Source organism: Eupeodes corollae, chromosome 1 (assembly GCF_945859685.1).
Source record: "Eupeodes corollae chromosome 1, idEupCoro1.1, whole genome shotgun sequence".
NCBI lineage: Eukaryota > Metazoa > Arthropoda > Insecta > Diptera > Syrphidae > Eupeodes > Eupeodes corollae.
In genome coordinates this window covers 194,669,178-194,684,713 of record NC_079147.1, presented here as the reverse complement: position 1 = coordinate 194,684,713, position 15,536 = coordinate 194,669,178, and the positions used below count along the sequence as shown (strand labels likewise).

The 15,536-nt window shown below is 30.3% G+C and overlaps 1 protein-coding gene across 1 annotated transcript in view; it reads left to right on the top strand.

Moving 5' to 3' along the window:
• LOC129940570 (uncharacterized protein DDB_G0271670) overlaps positions 1-15,536 on the top strand; it is a 79,000-nt gene that overhangs the window by 45,228 nt on the left and 18,236 nt on the right. The window contains exon 2 of the mRNA XM_056048948.1: positions 6,641-6,814. Coding sequence (XP_055904923.1) covers positions 6,641-6,814 — 174 coding nt within the window. The remainder of the gene's footprint in view (positions 1-6,640; positions 6,815-15,536) is intronic.

Below are 15,536 nucleotides of genomic sequence, written 5' to 3'. Positions count from 1 at the left end.
TAACTTGACTATATTTCCGTCCTTTCATTCTCTGTCTTATACAACTTTAAAAAAACCACAAGAATGCAGCAAACAAAAGTTAAACGAAAAACAAATAAACTCAACACAAAAAGCACAAAATCAACCACAACAGGATGTTGCATCAAAAGAAATTAAATTTCCTTGGAAATATGTTGCAAGTTTTGATTGAACTTTTTTTAGTCGTGTATAACTAAAGAATTCAAACTTTAACCCAAAAATAACTTCAGACACTATTGCCAAGGATATGCACAGCCAAGGAATACGACATTCCAGAGCAATCCTTACATACCTCCATAAGAAGTATTTTATTGTTTTAATTGTAACTTAAACCAACAAAAAAAACCAATAACCTTAAAGAAACTGAAACATAATTATAAAAGTAATTTTCTTTTTTGGTAAACTCGCGCTTTTATAAATATACATACATAAGTCATTATCAAGGACGACTTATGTTGTATGATAGGAATGGTGATGTGGTGAATCTGAATCCTTGCAGAACATCATTTGATACAATTTATAATCTTTATACAGCGCATCCTTCGTGTGAGGAGGTATAAGCTATATAAAATAATGGTGCACACAATAGAGTGGCGGACTTTATGCGGAATTAATCTCAAGGCAACTTTTAAATACTTCTTCGCAATATGCAATGGTAGTCTTACATCGTTTTCTAAAAGATATTTCACTTTGACCGGTTAAGCTTTGGGTTTTTTTGTATGACACCTGTCAAACACAGATGTCATTCGAAGTGTCATAATTTTACTTTAATGTTTTCTATTAATGATAATGGATCGCTTAGTAGTGGACATTAGACACCTGTCATTTGAACTGTCAAAATATTAATTGAATGTTTTCCATTTACAATAATAGGTCGCTTAGCATTGGAACAACGCCTTATTCATAGAATCTTTTATTCCTTGGTTTTAAGTTAGTAGAGCTGGAATTTGACAAATGTAAAACATATATATGTCATTTGTGGATCGAATGTGGAACGCGAATTGAGTTTGACAGTTCGTTACAATCACATTGCAATTTATCACGAACAATTAGTTTTCTTAAATCCTCTTATTTTAGCAATTAAAAAGCTAATTTTATTACCTTAAGATACAAATTTGAGCTACCGTTGTGTTTACAATTCGCACGGAAAGGTTTATAAATTGTTTAAAATTCATATACATAAATCATTCGTTCGTTAGTAGCTCTAATGTCAATGGCACTTTAGAATTTACAAAGTTTCTTTTATTATACCAATGTCGAAAAGTTCAAATCTTGTATACATTTTGCATAAATCTGTTACAATGAACTTAAAAATTTTGTACAATACAGTTCTGAAATTGTGAAACCACCCTTAAACTGTCAATGTCAAACATACATAAATTAGGTTTGTTCCTTTACTTTGAAATTTTGTCATTTTCTCTGAAACTGATTGAAAAAATATAACTGGCAGAGCTTGTGACTAAAATTACACAGATTTTATACCAAATCCGTTGTGTGAAACCACCCTTAAACTGTCAATGTCAAACATACAAGGAATAGGTTTGTTCCTTTACTTTGAAATTTTGTCATTTTCTCTGAAAATGATTGAAAAAATATAACTGACAGAACTTGTGACTAAAATTACACAGATTTTATACCAAATCCGTAGTGTGAAACCACCCTTAAACTGTCAATGTCAAACATACAAGAAATAGGTTTGTTCCTTTACTTTGAAATTTTGTCATTTTCTCTGAAACTGATTGAAAAAATATAACTGGCAGAACTTGCGACTTAAACTTCACAGATTTTATACCAAATCCGTTGTGTGAAACCACCCTTAAACTGTCAATGTCAAACATGTAAAACATAGGTTTGTTCCTTTACTTTGAAATTTTGTCGTTTTCTCCGAATCTGATTGACAAAATATAACTGACAGAACTTGTGACTCAAAATTCACAGGTTTTATATCGAATCCGTGGATTGAAACCACCTTTAAACTGTCAATGTCAAACGTACAAAAAATAGGTGCGTTCATTTACTTTGAAATTTTGTCATTTTCTCTGAAATTGATTGAACAAATATAACTGACTCAAACTTCACAGATTTTATACCAAATCCGTCACTGATCTTACATAAGGTAGATATGTGTTGGGAACATATGTTATTTATAGCCATAAGCTAAAAGGTCTTGACTTCAAATAATTTTAATTTTAAGAGAGTCACTTTGCTTATACTTTAAGACTTCTTCTACACACACACATCTTATGAAAAACCAAATTGTTTACATTAAACTTAATATTGTCAAAAATAAAACGAAAAAAGAAAAATGGAAGTGAAATCTCTCAAAAATAAGGAACTTTGTCCTAAGGGTGTTGGTATTTTTTCCGTTCTGTAAGTTTATTTTCTTTTTTTGTTTTCGTAAAAATTCAAAAATTCTTCATCAAAGTGAAAAAAAAGAGATTAAAGCGCGAAAAAGTGCACTTACGGTGCAAAATTAATACTCTATATCTTCCTCTAGCAGTCTCCATTATACCTTTAGCAAAAGATACTCTATACCTACTAACGAAAGAATTTATAACTTTTATAATATTCACGAGCTATGAGCGTAGGTATGTACTATAAGAGCTTAAGAAGTTTAAAGGATATTATACATTAAGCAAGGATAACAGATTGTTATAATATGTTTACCTACACGGTGTGGTTTATTTGAGGGAATTTATTAAAAAGTTTTCTTATTTTCTTATGTAATTTTGTTAAAACATTAAATAAAGTGGAAAATGGATGTGAATTATCTCTCCAACAACTTAACTACTTTAAGTTTTTCAAAAAATAATTATACAATAGATATTTTTTAAGTAATGCGATTTAAAGAGAATTGGCAACGCGCTCTTCATACATGCATAAAACGCAGAAATAAATTAGTGGACTAAATTCCCAGGGGACTTATTTCCCTTCACCACTAAAAAAGTGATTATGTTCAATTTTTAGTTGTAAGGGTGTTCCAAACTTCGTGCAAAATTTAAATTTGGAGTTGTTTGTATAATAAAGCGTTGCCAACCTGTTTGAAAATTGAAAACTTTATTTGTTTTGGAATTATTTTTTCTTCGAAAAACTTATGCTGCACAAACATTAAATAAGATACACTTTCTATATTAGAAATCTTCTCTAAATTTTTCTTTGAAGAATGTATAGATACTTTCACTCAAAATATTTTTCTATAATTCTTCTCTTTATCTATCTTAATTATATCTTCTCTTATCTCATCATAAATTCTATCTATAACCACATTAGCTTCTTAATTTCATGGGAACACTCCTGACTTCTTTTATACAACACAATCACGAAACAAATATACCAATTAGTTCTAAGTGAACCCTCATTTCTTCATCCCTATTTTATTTCTATCTACTTCAAGTATTTTTATTGATTCCAGAATAAACTCCCTCTCGTTTGTATAGAAAAACAAAATTAAAATCACGTCTCGTCATTGTCTCCCCCTTTTTCAAATTGAACTTAAATCAAAGCCAAAACACCAAAAATCACTTAAAGAACCACATTTGTAGTATGCACTATCCCCACTTAATAAATTCCAATAAAACAGCAATAAATTCATATTTTTGTCTCACTTACTAAAATACAAAAATTGAATAAATTTTAACATTATACGAGACCAGTAGCTACTTCCAACTTCCCGCGTTAATCTAATAGACACATAGTGGCTTACCTTCCTGATGTAAACGCTGCCTTATTTCTCCTTCTCGCAACCAAATTCACTGCTTAATAGTTCCTATTACTGAGTTCTCACGTAGAAAAGAACAAAACTTAGTTATTCAACATCCGTATTCCCCAAGTGAGTCCCATTGTTGGTTGGAGATAGGGATTTATGAATAGTTAATCTTCCTCTCTGGACAAATGGGTATGGACAGGGTTTGGGTTGGAGTGGATGATAATGGTAGACTTGATGGGGAGAGACCGACCAAGAGTGAAAAGCCTCTTCCTCCTCTTAGGTGTGCAGTTTATGCGTTTTGATTTTTTTTTTAACATCCGGTCGTTTTGTTTGTTGAGTTTAAAACAAACATACAATTCATGTGACATAAGCCATTAGCTGAAAATATTTAAAATTAGCTTCCTCTCTCGTCTGGAATTTAGTTTCTGTCATTATTACAGACATAGATGACACAATGACAGCAGACGTCGAATAAAACTACTACTGTCTGACACATTTGATATTTCTGTCATAAATTTAGACATAATTTTAAATTGACATATAGGCAGAACTATTGGCGGCACGCCCGCCAGTACCTATAAAAGGGTAAGATAAGGTTTAGTAAAAATATGAAATTGATTGAGTTTTTGCAATTTATTGCAGTTGAAGTCTGACATTTGATAATAGTGATAGATGGTTGTCTTCATATGTTATGTCTCACCACTTGAGCTCAGTTTGCCTTCTGACAGCTCCTTGTCTGCCTGGTTTTGACAATGTTTCGGGTGAAAATTATAAATTATGTTCATGAAACAGAGAACGCCATTTTTTATGATGGATTTCTGAACATATCATATGATATCAACATATCCTTTTTCGTTTTTCTCTTTTCTGTTAATATTTTGCCTTCTATTCTATTCTATTCTATTCTATTCTATTCTATTCTATTCTATTCTATTCTATTCTATTCTATTCTATTCTATTCTATTCTATTCTATTCTATTCTATTCTATTCTATTCTATTCTATTCTATTCTATTCTATTCTATTCTATTCTATTCTATTCTATTCTATTCTATTCTATTCTATTCTATTCTATTCTATTCTATTCTATTCTATTCTATTCTATTCTATTCTATTTTATTCTATTCTATTCTATTCTATTCTATTCTATTCTATTCTATTCTATTCTATTCTATTCTATTCTATTCTATTCTATTCTATTCTATTCTATTCTATTCTATTCTATTCTATTCTATTCTATTCTATTCTATTCTATTCTATTCTATTCTATTCTATTCTATTCTATTCTATTCTATTCTATTCTATTCTATTCTATTCTATTCTATTTTATTCTATATTTAATCTTTGCTTTCATTTTGTCAGCAATTTCTTTCCTCTTGTTTAGATTGTATCAGACAGATTATATAGTTTTTGCATACTGAGCACATGTCAAATCGATTTTGACGTTTATTTTAACTCTCATTTTTTGACAGTTCACATTAAAATTATATCATTGCGATTAGTAACAATTCCATATTTATTTCTATCGTTTTTTTGTTCGTTTATCATGTCTTATCTCTTCAACTGATATTTGAGGTTCTACTATCATATGTTTGGCAGATATTTGTTTTCCGTTATATTATAAATTTAGACTTTTTACCCGCAACCTGCGACTCAGTCGTTTCCTTCGATAAATGATGTTTTTCTTGTGCAACTGTCAGGATCATTGCGACAATCAAATGTCAAATATAACGAATTGATTCTGACGTTTGTGTGATTTTTTCTTATAATGAGATACTTTGACAGTTGACATTTGCATTATGTGATAGCGTTATTGATTTTGGGTAAAATTCCAAACTCGTTTTCAGAGGCATTCTCTCGTTTTTTTCTGTTTATAATGTTTTATCGGTCTAACTTTATCTGTCAATCTGTTGTTTGGCGTTTAACTGTCATATGTTTGAGAGACATTTGCTTTTTTTCACAATATTTTTACATTTTTCATCAGTACTTTATAACCATAACGGTAGAATCCAGTAGCATTCTATCGTTTTTCTGGTCATCATGTTTTATCTCTTACTTTATCTGTCAATCTGTTGTTTGACGTTTAACTGTCATATGTTTGTGAGACATTTGTTTCTTTTCACAATATTTTCACATTTTTCATCAGTACTTTATAACCATAACGGTAGAATCCATTAGCATTCTATCGTTTTTCTGGTCACCATGTTTTATCTCTCACTTTATCTGTCAATCTGTTGTTTGACGTTTTATAGTCATATGTTTGTCAGACATATGTTTTTTCACAATACTTTTACATTTTTCATCAGTAGCATTTTATTGTTTTTTTTTTTCTATTCATCGTGTTTTATCTCTCTTACTAAAGTATCTGTCAATCTGTTGTTTCACGTTTAACTGTCATATGTCTGTCACACATTTGTTTTTTCACAATACTTTTACATTTTTATCTGTATTTCATACCTAAACCTGCGACACAGTCGTTTGCATTCTACCAGAATTATTGATGTTCCTTTTTTTTTGCACAACTGTCAGGCAGGATCATTGCGGCGGCCGGCAGCCAAATGTCATAGTCATTTCACAAAAACGTCAAAGCAATGAATTGTTTATTAGTTTGAGCAACCCAACCTGATGGGAAATGGGAATTTATTGCGCAGACAGAATTATGCATCATAGGCACGAGCTGCAAGCACTAAGTAGGTAAATTTAAATTGCACCTGTTGTATATTATTGCAATCGTATCGTACATGACATCCATTAACTGCTTAATTGCAAATGACAGCTTGTGCAGTCATAGTTAAGTTAGGTAAAGTTGATTTGACAGATAGATTGAGTGTTCGGGATGCATGTTAAAAATGCATTAGTTAAATAAATCTTAAATCTTAATCTGCAATTTGTTAAATTTTCTTCTTTTATTTTTCAGATGTTAAAACACGTACAAATATCGCCTATGAGGAATCGTTCAGATTCCGTATCTTTGCGTTCATCAACATCATGTTCGTCATCGATATGTGGAAGCCCCGAACCACCATCAGAAATCCAAAGAACACCATCGCGGGCGTCTAGTTATTCCAGTTTAAATGAACAATTACCACAGGTGAGTTTTTCTTTTGCTTCTAATCTACAAATAAGCATGAAGTCTATTATTTAAATTTAAATTAATAGATGCCAAATTGTCTTAACTATTAGACACTATAATGATACAGGAATAGAAATTGCTATGTTGTGGAAGGCGGGGGAGGGAATTAATAATTGTACGTATTTATAACATATAATGCGACATAAAAGGGGATTGGACTTTTGTGCTCTAGATCTCTGTCGGCAACGATGGGGTTATAATTATTATCGGTTAAATGGGATTAGAAACGTATTTGACGAAGTTTGCTTAGAGGTATCTAGACGATGGAGTGCTTCGGGGAAGGATTAAAATGTACATTTTACTGAAAATGACGATGAAAGAAATGAATGTGAGGAGGCATGATTATTATCAATTATTACAATGGAAGTTGCTCATAATCCATTTCCATTTTTATATCGACTTGTTGCCTTTTGAGTTAGATCAATTTGGGTAGGAATGAAAGCGGTTTGATGAATAGAACTTTGTGGAATAGATGCAAAATCGAATGTCTTCAAAATCGTTGTTGAAAGGCATAAAATAACTGTTCAATTCCGAACAATAATTTGTTTTGATAGATTTAAACGATCGATTAAATTTTATTATCGATGTCATATTTTAACCATTATTGATATGGAAGAATTATTTGTGTTAAATCATAGTGAAATTTGACAGTTCTTTACAAAACTTTATTCACTTTTTCAATGTTATAACTTGTTTTGACATTGACAGTTACCATACAACTTATTTTCAATTGGAGTTGAACTTCAACCCAATCTCTTTAAATTGAAAGTGTCAAAAATTAATTGCGATTGGTCGAAACAGAGGTTTGATAGACGGCCTTTTGATATTTCTATAATGTCTGACAATTTTCCTATGTCGATAGATTGACAGAGTAGAAGATATGAAATGAAATAAAGGGTGGAGAAATTTTAAGAGCCGATGATGATTTTGAATAAAACATAAATTATTTTGGAAAATACTGTAATTTCTTTTTATTATGATACTATTGGTTTAGTTCTATTGAGTTTAGAACAAAATATCGGCCATTTGCTGAGGCATGATTGAGGTTCTATGCCGTTAATGTGTAGAACTGTCTTATCTATTAGCGCTCAATAATTAATGGCTTATCAACGTACATCTTTTCTTTCACATAATGGAAAAAAAAAGAAGTCCGAAGGTGTCAAATCACATGATCTTGGCAGCCATTACGTAAGATTGTTTCGTTAGCTGTGTGGCAAGCTACACCATCCTTTCGAAACCACTTATCGTCGAAATCAATATCTTCCAATTCGGGCTATAAAAAGTTCATTATCATTTTACGATAACGATAAGTAAATGCTCAAACTGACTCTTATTTGAAAAAAATACGGCCAGATGATGCTGCCAGCCCATAAACCTCACCAAACAAGCACTCTTTTTGTGTGCAGTTTTTCAACAATCACTCATTCGCAAAAATACTGCAATTCTGCTTAGTGACGAATTCACTGGAGGTAAAAATTAACCAAGCTTGAAATAGTCATAAGGATTTAATTCTTGAGTCAATTGCACTTCTAAGCGTGTAAACGACGTCAAAAACAATGTGAAAAATGACATTTACCGATTTTGTATGGACAACTGTCAGTTCTCCAAAGTGTTGGTTGTCACTTTACACGTTGACAGCTACGGTCAATGAACCTTTTCTATACAACAATCTCAATGTCTCAAAAATATTAAAATAGTCATAAACCCTAGAACCCTACCCATACTTTGGATTGGACATTTCCTACTCTGGTTTCCACGGCACCCTGTTTTTTATTTCAAGGTATTTTATTAAATAAAAGTCCTCTTACATTTTTAATATTTATTTTATTTACTTTTATTAATATTTAAATAGAATATCAAAAAACTTTTATTAAAACTTCTATTTAAAACGTTAAGTACACATTTTAATTTAAGGGCCTCCACAAATATTATCAATCAAATGAAGTACAGGGTGATGTAGCACCCTGGGTAGGGTTTAAGGGTTAAATTAATACAAATGACTTCTCATTTTAAAAAGCTACTAAATTAAAATACAATTTGATTCAAATCTTTCCCCCACAAATTGATAATTTCACAGACTTTAAATTCAGTTTAAGAACTTCAGAATCTCATGAGATTGTTTTGAAAAACTTCTTTGATTTGTTTTTAAACTTTGACATTTTGAGTAAATTTTCATTGTTTCCTTTCATTCTTCATCATGTCAGTCTTTTTGATTATGGAGTAAAGAAAATATGAATCTTTTAAATGATGTCTTATGGGAAATAAACAAAAATACAGAAAGGTAACAACATTTGACATTTGAAAACGTTTCAAATATGAAAATAAATCCAAAGAAATACCGAAGCACTTTTTAAATGAAAAGATAAAAGACAAACAAAAAGCCAAATCTTTGTCCAACTGAATTTTCGGTTAGGTCTTTTCTATCATCGAATTACATCTAAAGGGAATGTAAATATATTAATTGGCGTAGGATGATTTTATTTCTATGAATTATGATCCTTTGTGTAAGATATTTTAAGAAATCATCATTTGTTTTTTTCTTAGAGTCTCAGTTCAATAGAAAAAGGGATTGAAATAAAACACGTGCCATGAGTTTTTTTTTGTTTGTCTCTCTTCTGCAAGACACAAAAACATATATAATTTTAATCACAAAAAAGAATCTTGTATTTCAAATAAATTTAATGATTAAACCATTGAACATATGAATTATAATTTCATTTAAAAATAGGTAACTGGAGATTATAATATATCCTACCCAACTCTTCCTGTGGTTTCAACTTACAATATAATGAGAGGAAACACTTGACACGCTTGGCACGCCTTATAGAAGCGTTGCATGGATCTTTTTTACTTTTTCCTTATATTCAAAAAGGAAGATACAAATAAAATTAGAAGATGCTTCCTTTTGTTAAAGAATTTTGTTGGTCTATTGTGAAATCAATATTAATAGAACAGTATAAGAACGGGAACCCTCACTTTTTTCTTTACCACAAAACAGTACCTTAAAAATAATATTTAAAGTAGGAAGTTACGTTAGGGGAGTAAGACATTATTATTGAACCCCTCAAAACTCTTCAAAATGTCGGTTAAATAAACGTTCTATCTTATTTCGAAAAGTGAATATGAAATAAAATTTGAGAGCATTTGAGGCATACAAATACGATGGGAACATATGGGTAATAATTTCAAAAATTTGATGAAATCGGATGGAGTACCATCAAGCTGAATCTTAGGGCCTATACTTTTACCTATTAATTTTCTTAGTTTCTCATTTTAAAAGTCTACTAAGAATAAACAATAGTGAGGGACATGAATCTAAATAGTGACTATTAACATTAAGATATTTTAAATAAGATTTTAAATTATCTCGATGTCAATGATACACTTTAAAATTTGTATTTAATTTCTTGAAATTTTAATAACCTTTTAAGTCATATGTGTCAGTTATTTTTCCTTAAACCTTTGTTGTACATAAAGCAGCTTCAAAAATAAGTAAAAGAGGCAAAATAAGGCAGTTTCCTCTTTCAATGGATTCAATTTATAAAATGTTTTCTTAATTATTTATTTTATTTTTCAATTTTATTTAAAAGTTCATTTTACATTATCGAACAACATCGGAAATGAAAGAATTGACATACATATTGTACAGTATATACCTATATTTGCAGGATCTTTTATTTTCCTGTTTTTGGTAGAGGAATAAAACATCTTTCGCTGTGACTGACATTCAATTCAAAAAGTGATTTTCAAATGAAATTTAACTTGGTTTTACCTGCAACCTTAACCTACCTCTTCTATGTTTACAACCACATATAATTTCACTGAATACAAGAAAAAAATGACTTATATGCCTTTGGGGAAGAGAATAAACTCGTTTTTCATTTTGTAAATTAGCGTCAAAAAGTTCACAAACTTAACGAATTTTTCCAATTTCAAAAACAAATGGAAAATTACGCTTTATTCAATGAAACAAATATTTTTAAAACATTAACCTAGCAAAAATAATATAACAAAAAAAGCAAGTGATGTGAAAAACGAATACGTTCCACAATCTATTTGAGTCAGTATTTGTTTTTTCAAAAACAAGTTTGAATATATTTCAAAAGCTTTAGTTGCAATATTTAAATTTTTAGAAAGAATTTTTATTATTTCTAAATCTGAGTTGAATAGGTTCCACAGTTGAAAAGTCTGAAAAAACCGAGTGAAATCTTCACACTTTCTGCTTTTAATGAAAACCTTCCTTGCTTTTACTTGACCCCTAGCTATAAGCTTGTTGTATAATCTACAAAAAAAACTGTAAAATAAATAAAATTGTATTATTTCTAAAACTGAATTGAATAGGTTCCACAATTGGATAGTCTAGGAACAACCGAGTAAAATCTTCGCACTTGCTGCTTTGATTAAATACTTTCTTGCTTTCACTTGACCCTTAGCTATAAGCTTGTTGTACAATCTATACACAAAACTGTAAAGTAAGTAAAATTGCATTATCTCTAAAACTGAATTGAATAAGCTCCACAATTGGATAGTACAAGAACAACCGGGTAAAATCTTCACACTTGCTGCTTTAAATGAATACCTTCCTTAATTCTTGACCCTTAGCCATAAGCTTGTAATACAATCTATACAAAAAACTGTAAAATAAATAAAATTTAATAGTTTTCACAATAATTAGACGATCCGGAACAACAACAAAGTGAAAATTTGAACATTTCTCGTCTTCACTTGACCTTGAGCTGATTAAATAAATGTTCATAAACTTCCATTTCAACACCTTCCTTAACATTTCTCACAACAATTCCGACATCTTTATATCGATTTTCTTCAACGAATTTCACATGCAAAATTTCAAGCCCCAGTGTTTTTAAAATTCAATCCCGAAAATAGCTTCTATACTCTTTTCGTAAAAGGATATAAACGATTGAAATGTGTGTGTCTTACCTCAAATTTACCCAAGTAGGCATCATATGTAGAATTGTAAATATAAACTATTAAGGTAGACATCAGCCTTCTGTTGTCATCCTTTCTCTCCTTTTCAATCTCGAACATCATCCTTGATGGTATACCACAAAACTAGATCCTTAACATTCCATTCAATTATATTCCTAGCACATTCGCTCATGAATTTAGAATTCACATTGAGTAAACATCATTTGAATGTTCATAGGTATATCTATCGTTCATCAGGTAAAATTACATATGTTTGTATACGGTAAAATGTTTAACTATTCGAAGTTAATAATGTAACACTATACACATTTTCATATAAAAGATTTATACAGCTGTGGCCAAAATAATAAGAACGTTTGCTATTTTTGAGCTAAACTGTTTTTTGTTCACTTAAGTACTTACGTAATGCTGAGCCGTCATGGAAGAAGCACGAATTTGCTCTTTATCCTAGTTTATCTTATATAAAACTAACCCAAATTTAAAAACCTGCTACAACTTTATCCAACTTAAAGGAAACACTTAAAAATAGTAATTCGAATTAACACTAAACCCAAACGATAATAGAAAAAATGTAAACCATCAACCTTCGATTACCAAAGTAAAATTTCTCTTGGAAAAAGATTTAGTTTCCAGTTTGAGGTGTTCCAAAGGTATGAGCTGAGTTGGGCTGCCTTAACACCACTCACAAAAACATTTCACACTGTTTATTCCCTGGCTTAGCTTATCCAAAGACCGTTTATAAAGTAAGAAACAACTCATCCCAAGGAACATTACATACAGGAGAACTAGCTTAACGAAAGAAATGGTTTGTGTATTCGATTAGCTCGTTCAAATACACAAACCATTTCCTGTAATAAATTATTTTCCCAGTATTTTATATTTTTATTTCAACAAAAGTTGAGTTTTTTAACAATTTATAAATGCTTTTTCAATAAGATCTTTCACGCCGGAAAAAAAGACCAAACGAAAAAATATGAGTAATGCTAACATTTAAGAATTGTTGCCTCACAAGAGTTCTTAAGACATAATTACCAAAATTTAAGTTTTGTTCCTTTAATTTTGCCCATAGCTGTATATGATAGTGAAGACTAAAAATGACAACGTTATCTATCATTTGTGATGAAGTGAAAAGGTACCTATAGCTTTAGTCAGCAATTTTATCTACACCAACGTATATTCGTCGTATACCAGCATCATATTATACCTAATTTCAAATTACCATGTGAAAAGGTACACAGCAGAACGTAGGTTTATTGGTAAATTACATTCGTCTACATTTGAGTATACACCTTTAGATAGATCCAAAAACCATATGGAAGGATAGAACACGTATATTCAAAATTTCCATAATGTGATGTGGATGACTTGAATGTTTCGAAAATAAACAAAAAAAGAAACAAAAGCCCACTATTCCAATAATTTTGGAGGACAGGTTCTTTAATTTGTAGGTAATATTAAGGCATCGTTAGCTTCTTTAAATCTAAGTACTAACGCCTTTAATTTTTCATCTTTTTCAAAATTAAGCTATTTTTTTAGACTTATTCTCGAAAAATATAATTTAAACTCAAAAAAGAATAAGGACCAAAATTATATACAATCGACTTTTGGAAAGTTTTGTTTCGTCTGGTAACTTCAAAACTAAAATATAAGTTGGAAGAACAATATCTTCGTTGAGTTATAAATTTCTTCCTATTCCACACATACGAACACGTTTACGATTCTTTCCATCACTAAGCAAATAAGGACTTAATAAATTAAGATCAAAATTATATACAATCGACTTTTGGACAGCTTTTTTTCATCTGGTGAAGTCAAAAATAAAATAAATGCTGGAAGAACAATATCTTCGTTGAGTTGTAAATTTCTCCCAATTCCGTGCATACTAACACGGTAACGATTCTTCACATCACTAAACACCATTAAAAACCTCCTAACATTGAGATCTCTACACCTTAATTTCATAAAGTCTTCACAAATGGAGAAATTAAGAAATAAAATTTGATATTTGTTCGTTCAGTTCCATTGCATATTTATTACATTACATTACACACTACTCAGCACATAAATGTACACCTTGAGCAACTAGACTATGTAAGGTGATAACAACACAAGAGATTAAAACAAGATAGAAGAACAGAAGAGAAAGAACAACATACAGAAAGAACACATGACAACAGCACCCGGTAGGTTTCGAGACGGTCCCCCGTCTGTCTACTAACCACGCTTACTGATGTTTGATTTCGGTGATAGATGGGAACCGAAGCTTTATCAGTGACTAGGCCGTTGCCATTGCATTTTTTAATCACAAGTAGTTTCTTTCTTCACTATTATTACAAATTTTCTGAAAAATTGCTGTTCTAATAAAGTCTAAACGAAAAAAAAAAAATGTTTCGTTAAGTTAATAGAAAATGCTTATGCCTTCTACCCAAATCAAAATAATCAAGTTAAATAGAGATACAAATGTTATGATGAAAAAGAAAAAATTAAATTTTCCGAAAACAATTTTCGCTTTCGTTATGTTTTCGTTCAATATATTTAACATGGTATTAATTGAGTAAGCCGAAGTCCCTTATGTCTTCCACCCAAATCAAAATAATCGAGTTAAAGAGATACAAATGTTATGATGATAAAGAAAAAATTGATATTTTCCGAGAACAATTTTCGTTTTCGTTCAAGTTTCGTTCAATATACTGAACATGGTATTAATTGAGTAAGTCTAAGTCCCCTTTTCTTTTAGATCTTGGGTACAAAAAGTAAAGTTTATTGAATTAAAAATTGTATTAGGCCTAACTTTTGACAGAAGATAAAACTTAACGAAATTCCATTACTTTTAATTCCTGGATTATCGTACTTTTGGAGTAAGTCTACGTTCCTCTTCGTTATTCTTTCGAAAAAAAGGTACGAAACTCCATTAAGAACAATTTTCATGAGATTTTAAACAACTCTATTAATGTTTTGGAACACATACTTGACTCAAAACATTAAAATTCTTGTATTTATAGCTTTTACAATATTTTTAATGTTTTAAAAGTAAACGAAAAACAATCAGAATCTTATAATCCATCGATCTACGTCAAACGGTACAAACTTTCGACAGAAAATACCAAAACTTCTTAACTACAAATAAATTAATGCGGTTCTTTGAATTTTTCTGAGGTTTTATTTTCTTTTATACCTAAACTCGAGTAGACGTAATTTCCCGATTATTTTGGCTCTTATCGTTTTTTTTTACTTTAAAACAACATTTTTTATCAAAGGATCTTAGTACTTCCGTAAATATTTTTCCAATTTTCTTCGAATTCAATGTTTTTCTTTTATGGTAAAGTTTTTCAAAAAAAAACAATAAAAATCACCCTTACGTGACTTTCAAGGCAACAAAACATAACTGATTTTCAATTTCTCGAAAAATATCCTTTTCTTTGTCCCCACAGAAAAAAAAAGAATTAACAAAACAACAACAAACAAATATAAAAACTTTTTTGATGAAATCAATTTTAAGTGCAAAGGAAACTATAAAACATCGAAAATAACATCACAATCAGTTTTGACGTTATAGAATTTAAGAAAAGACTTTACTTGGTTATGGGTTATGGCCCCACATAACAACCCCTCACGTAGGAACTAGGAACCTATAACCTACATAACATGAAGTTTAATTTCTTTTTCAATGTCAAAGGCAAGGACAGCGCTATTCTGCATTATATATGTAGGTCGGGGTTCAGGGGGTAAA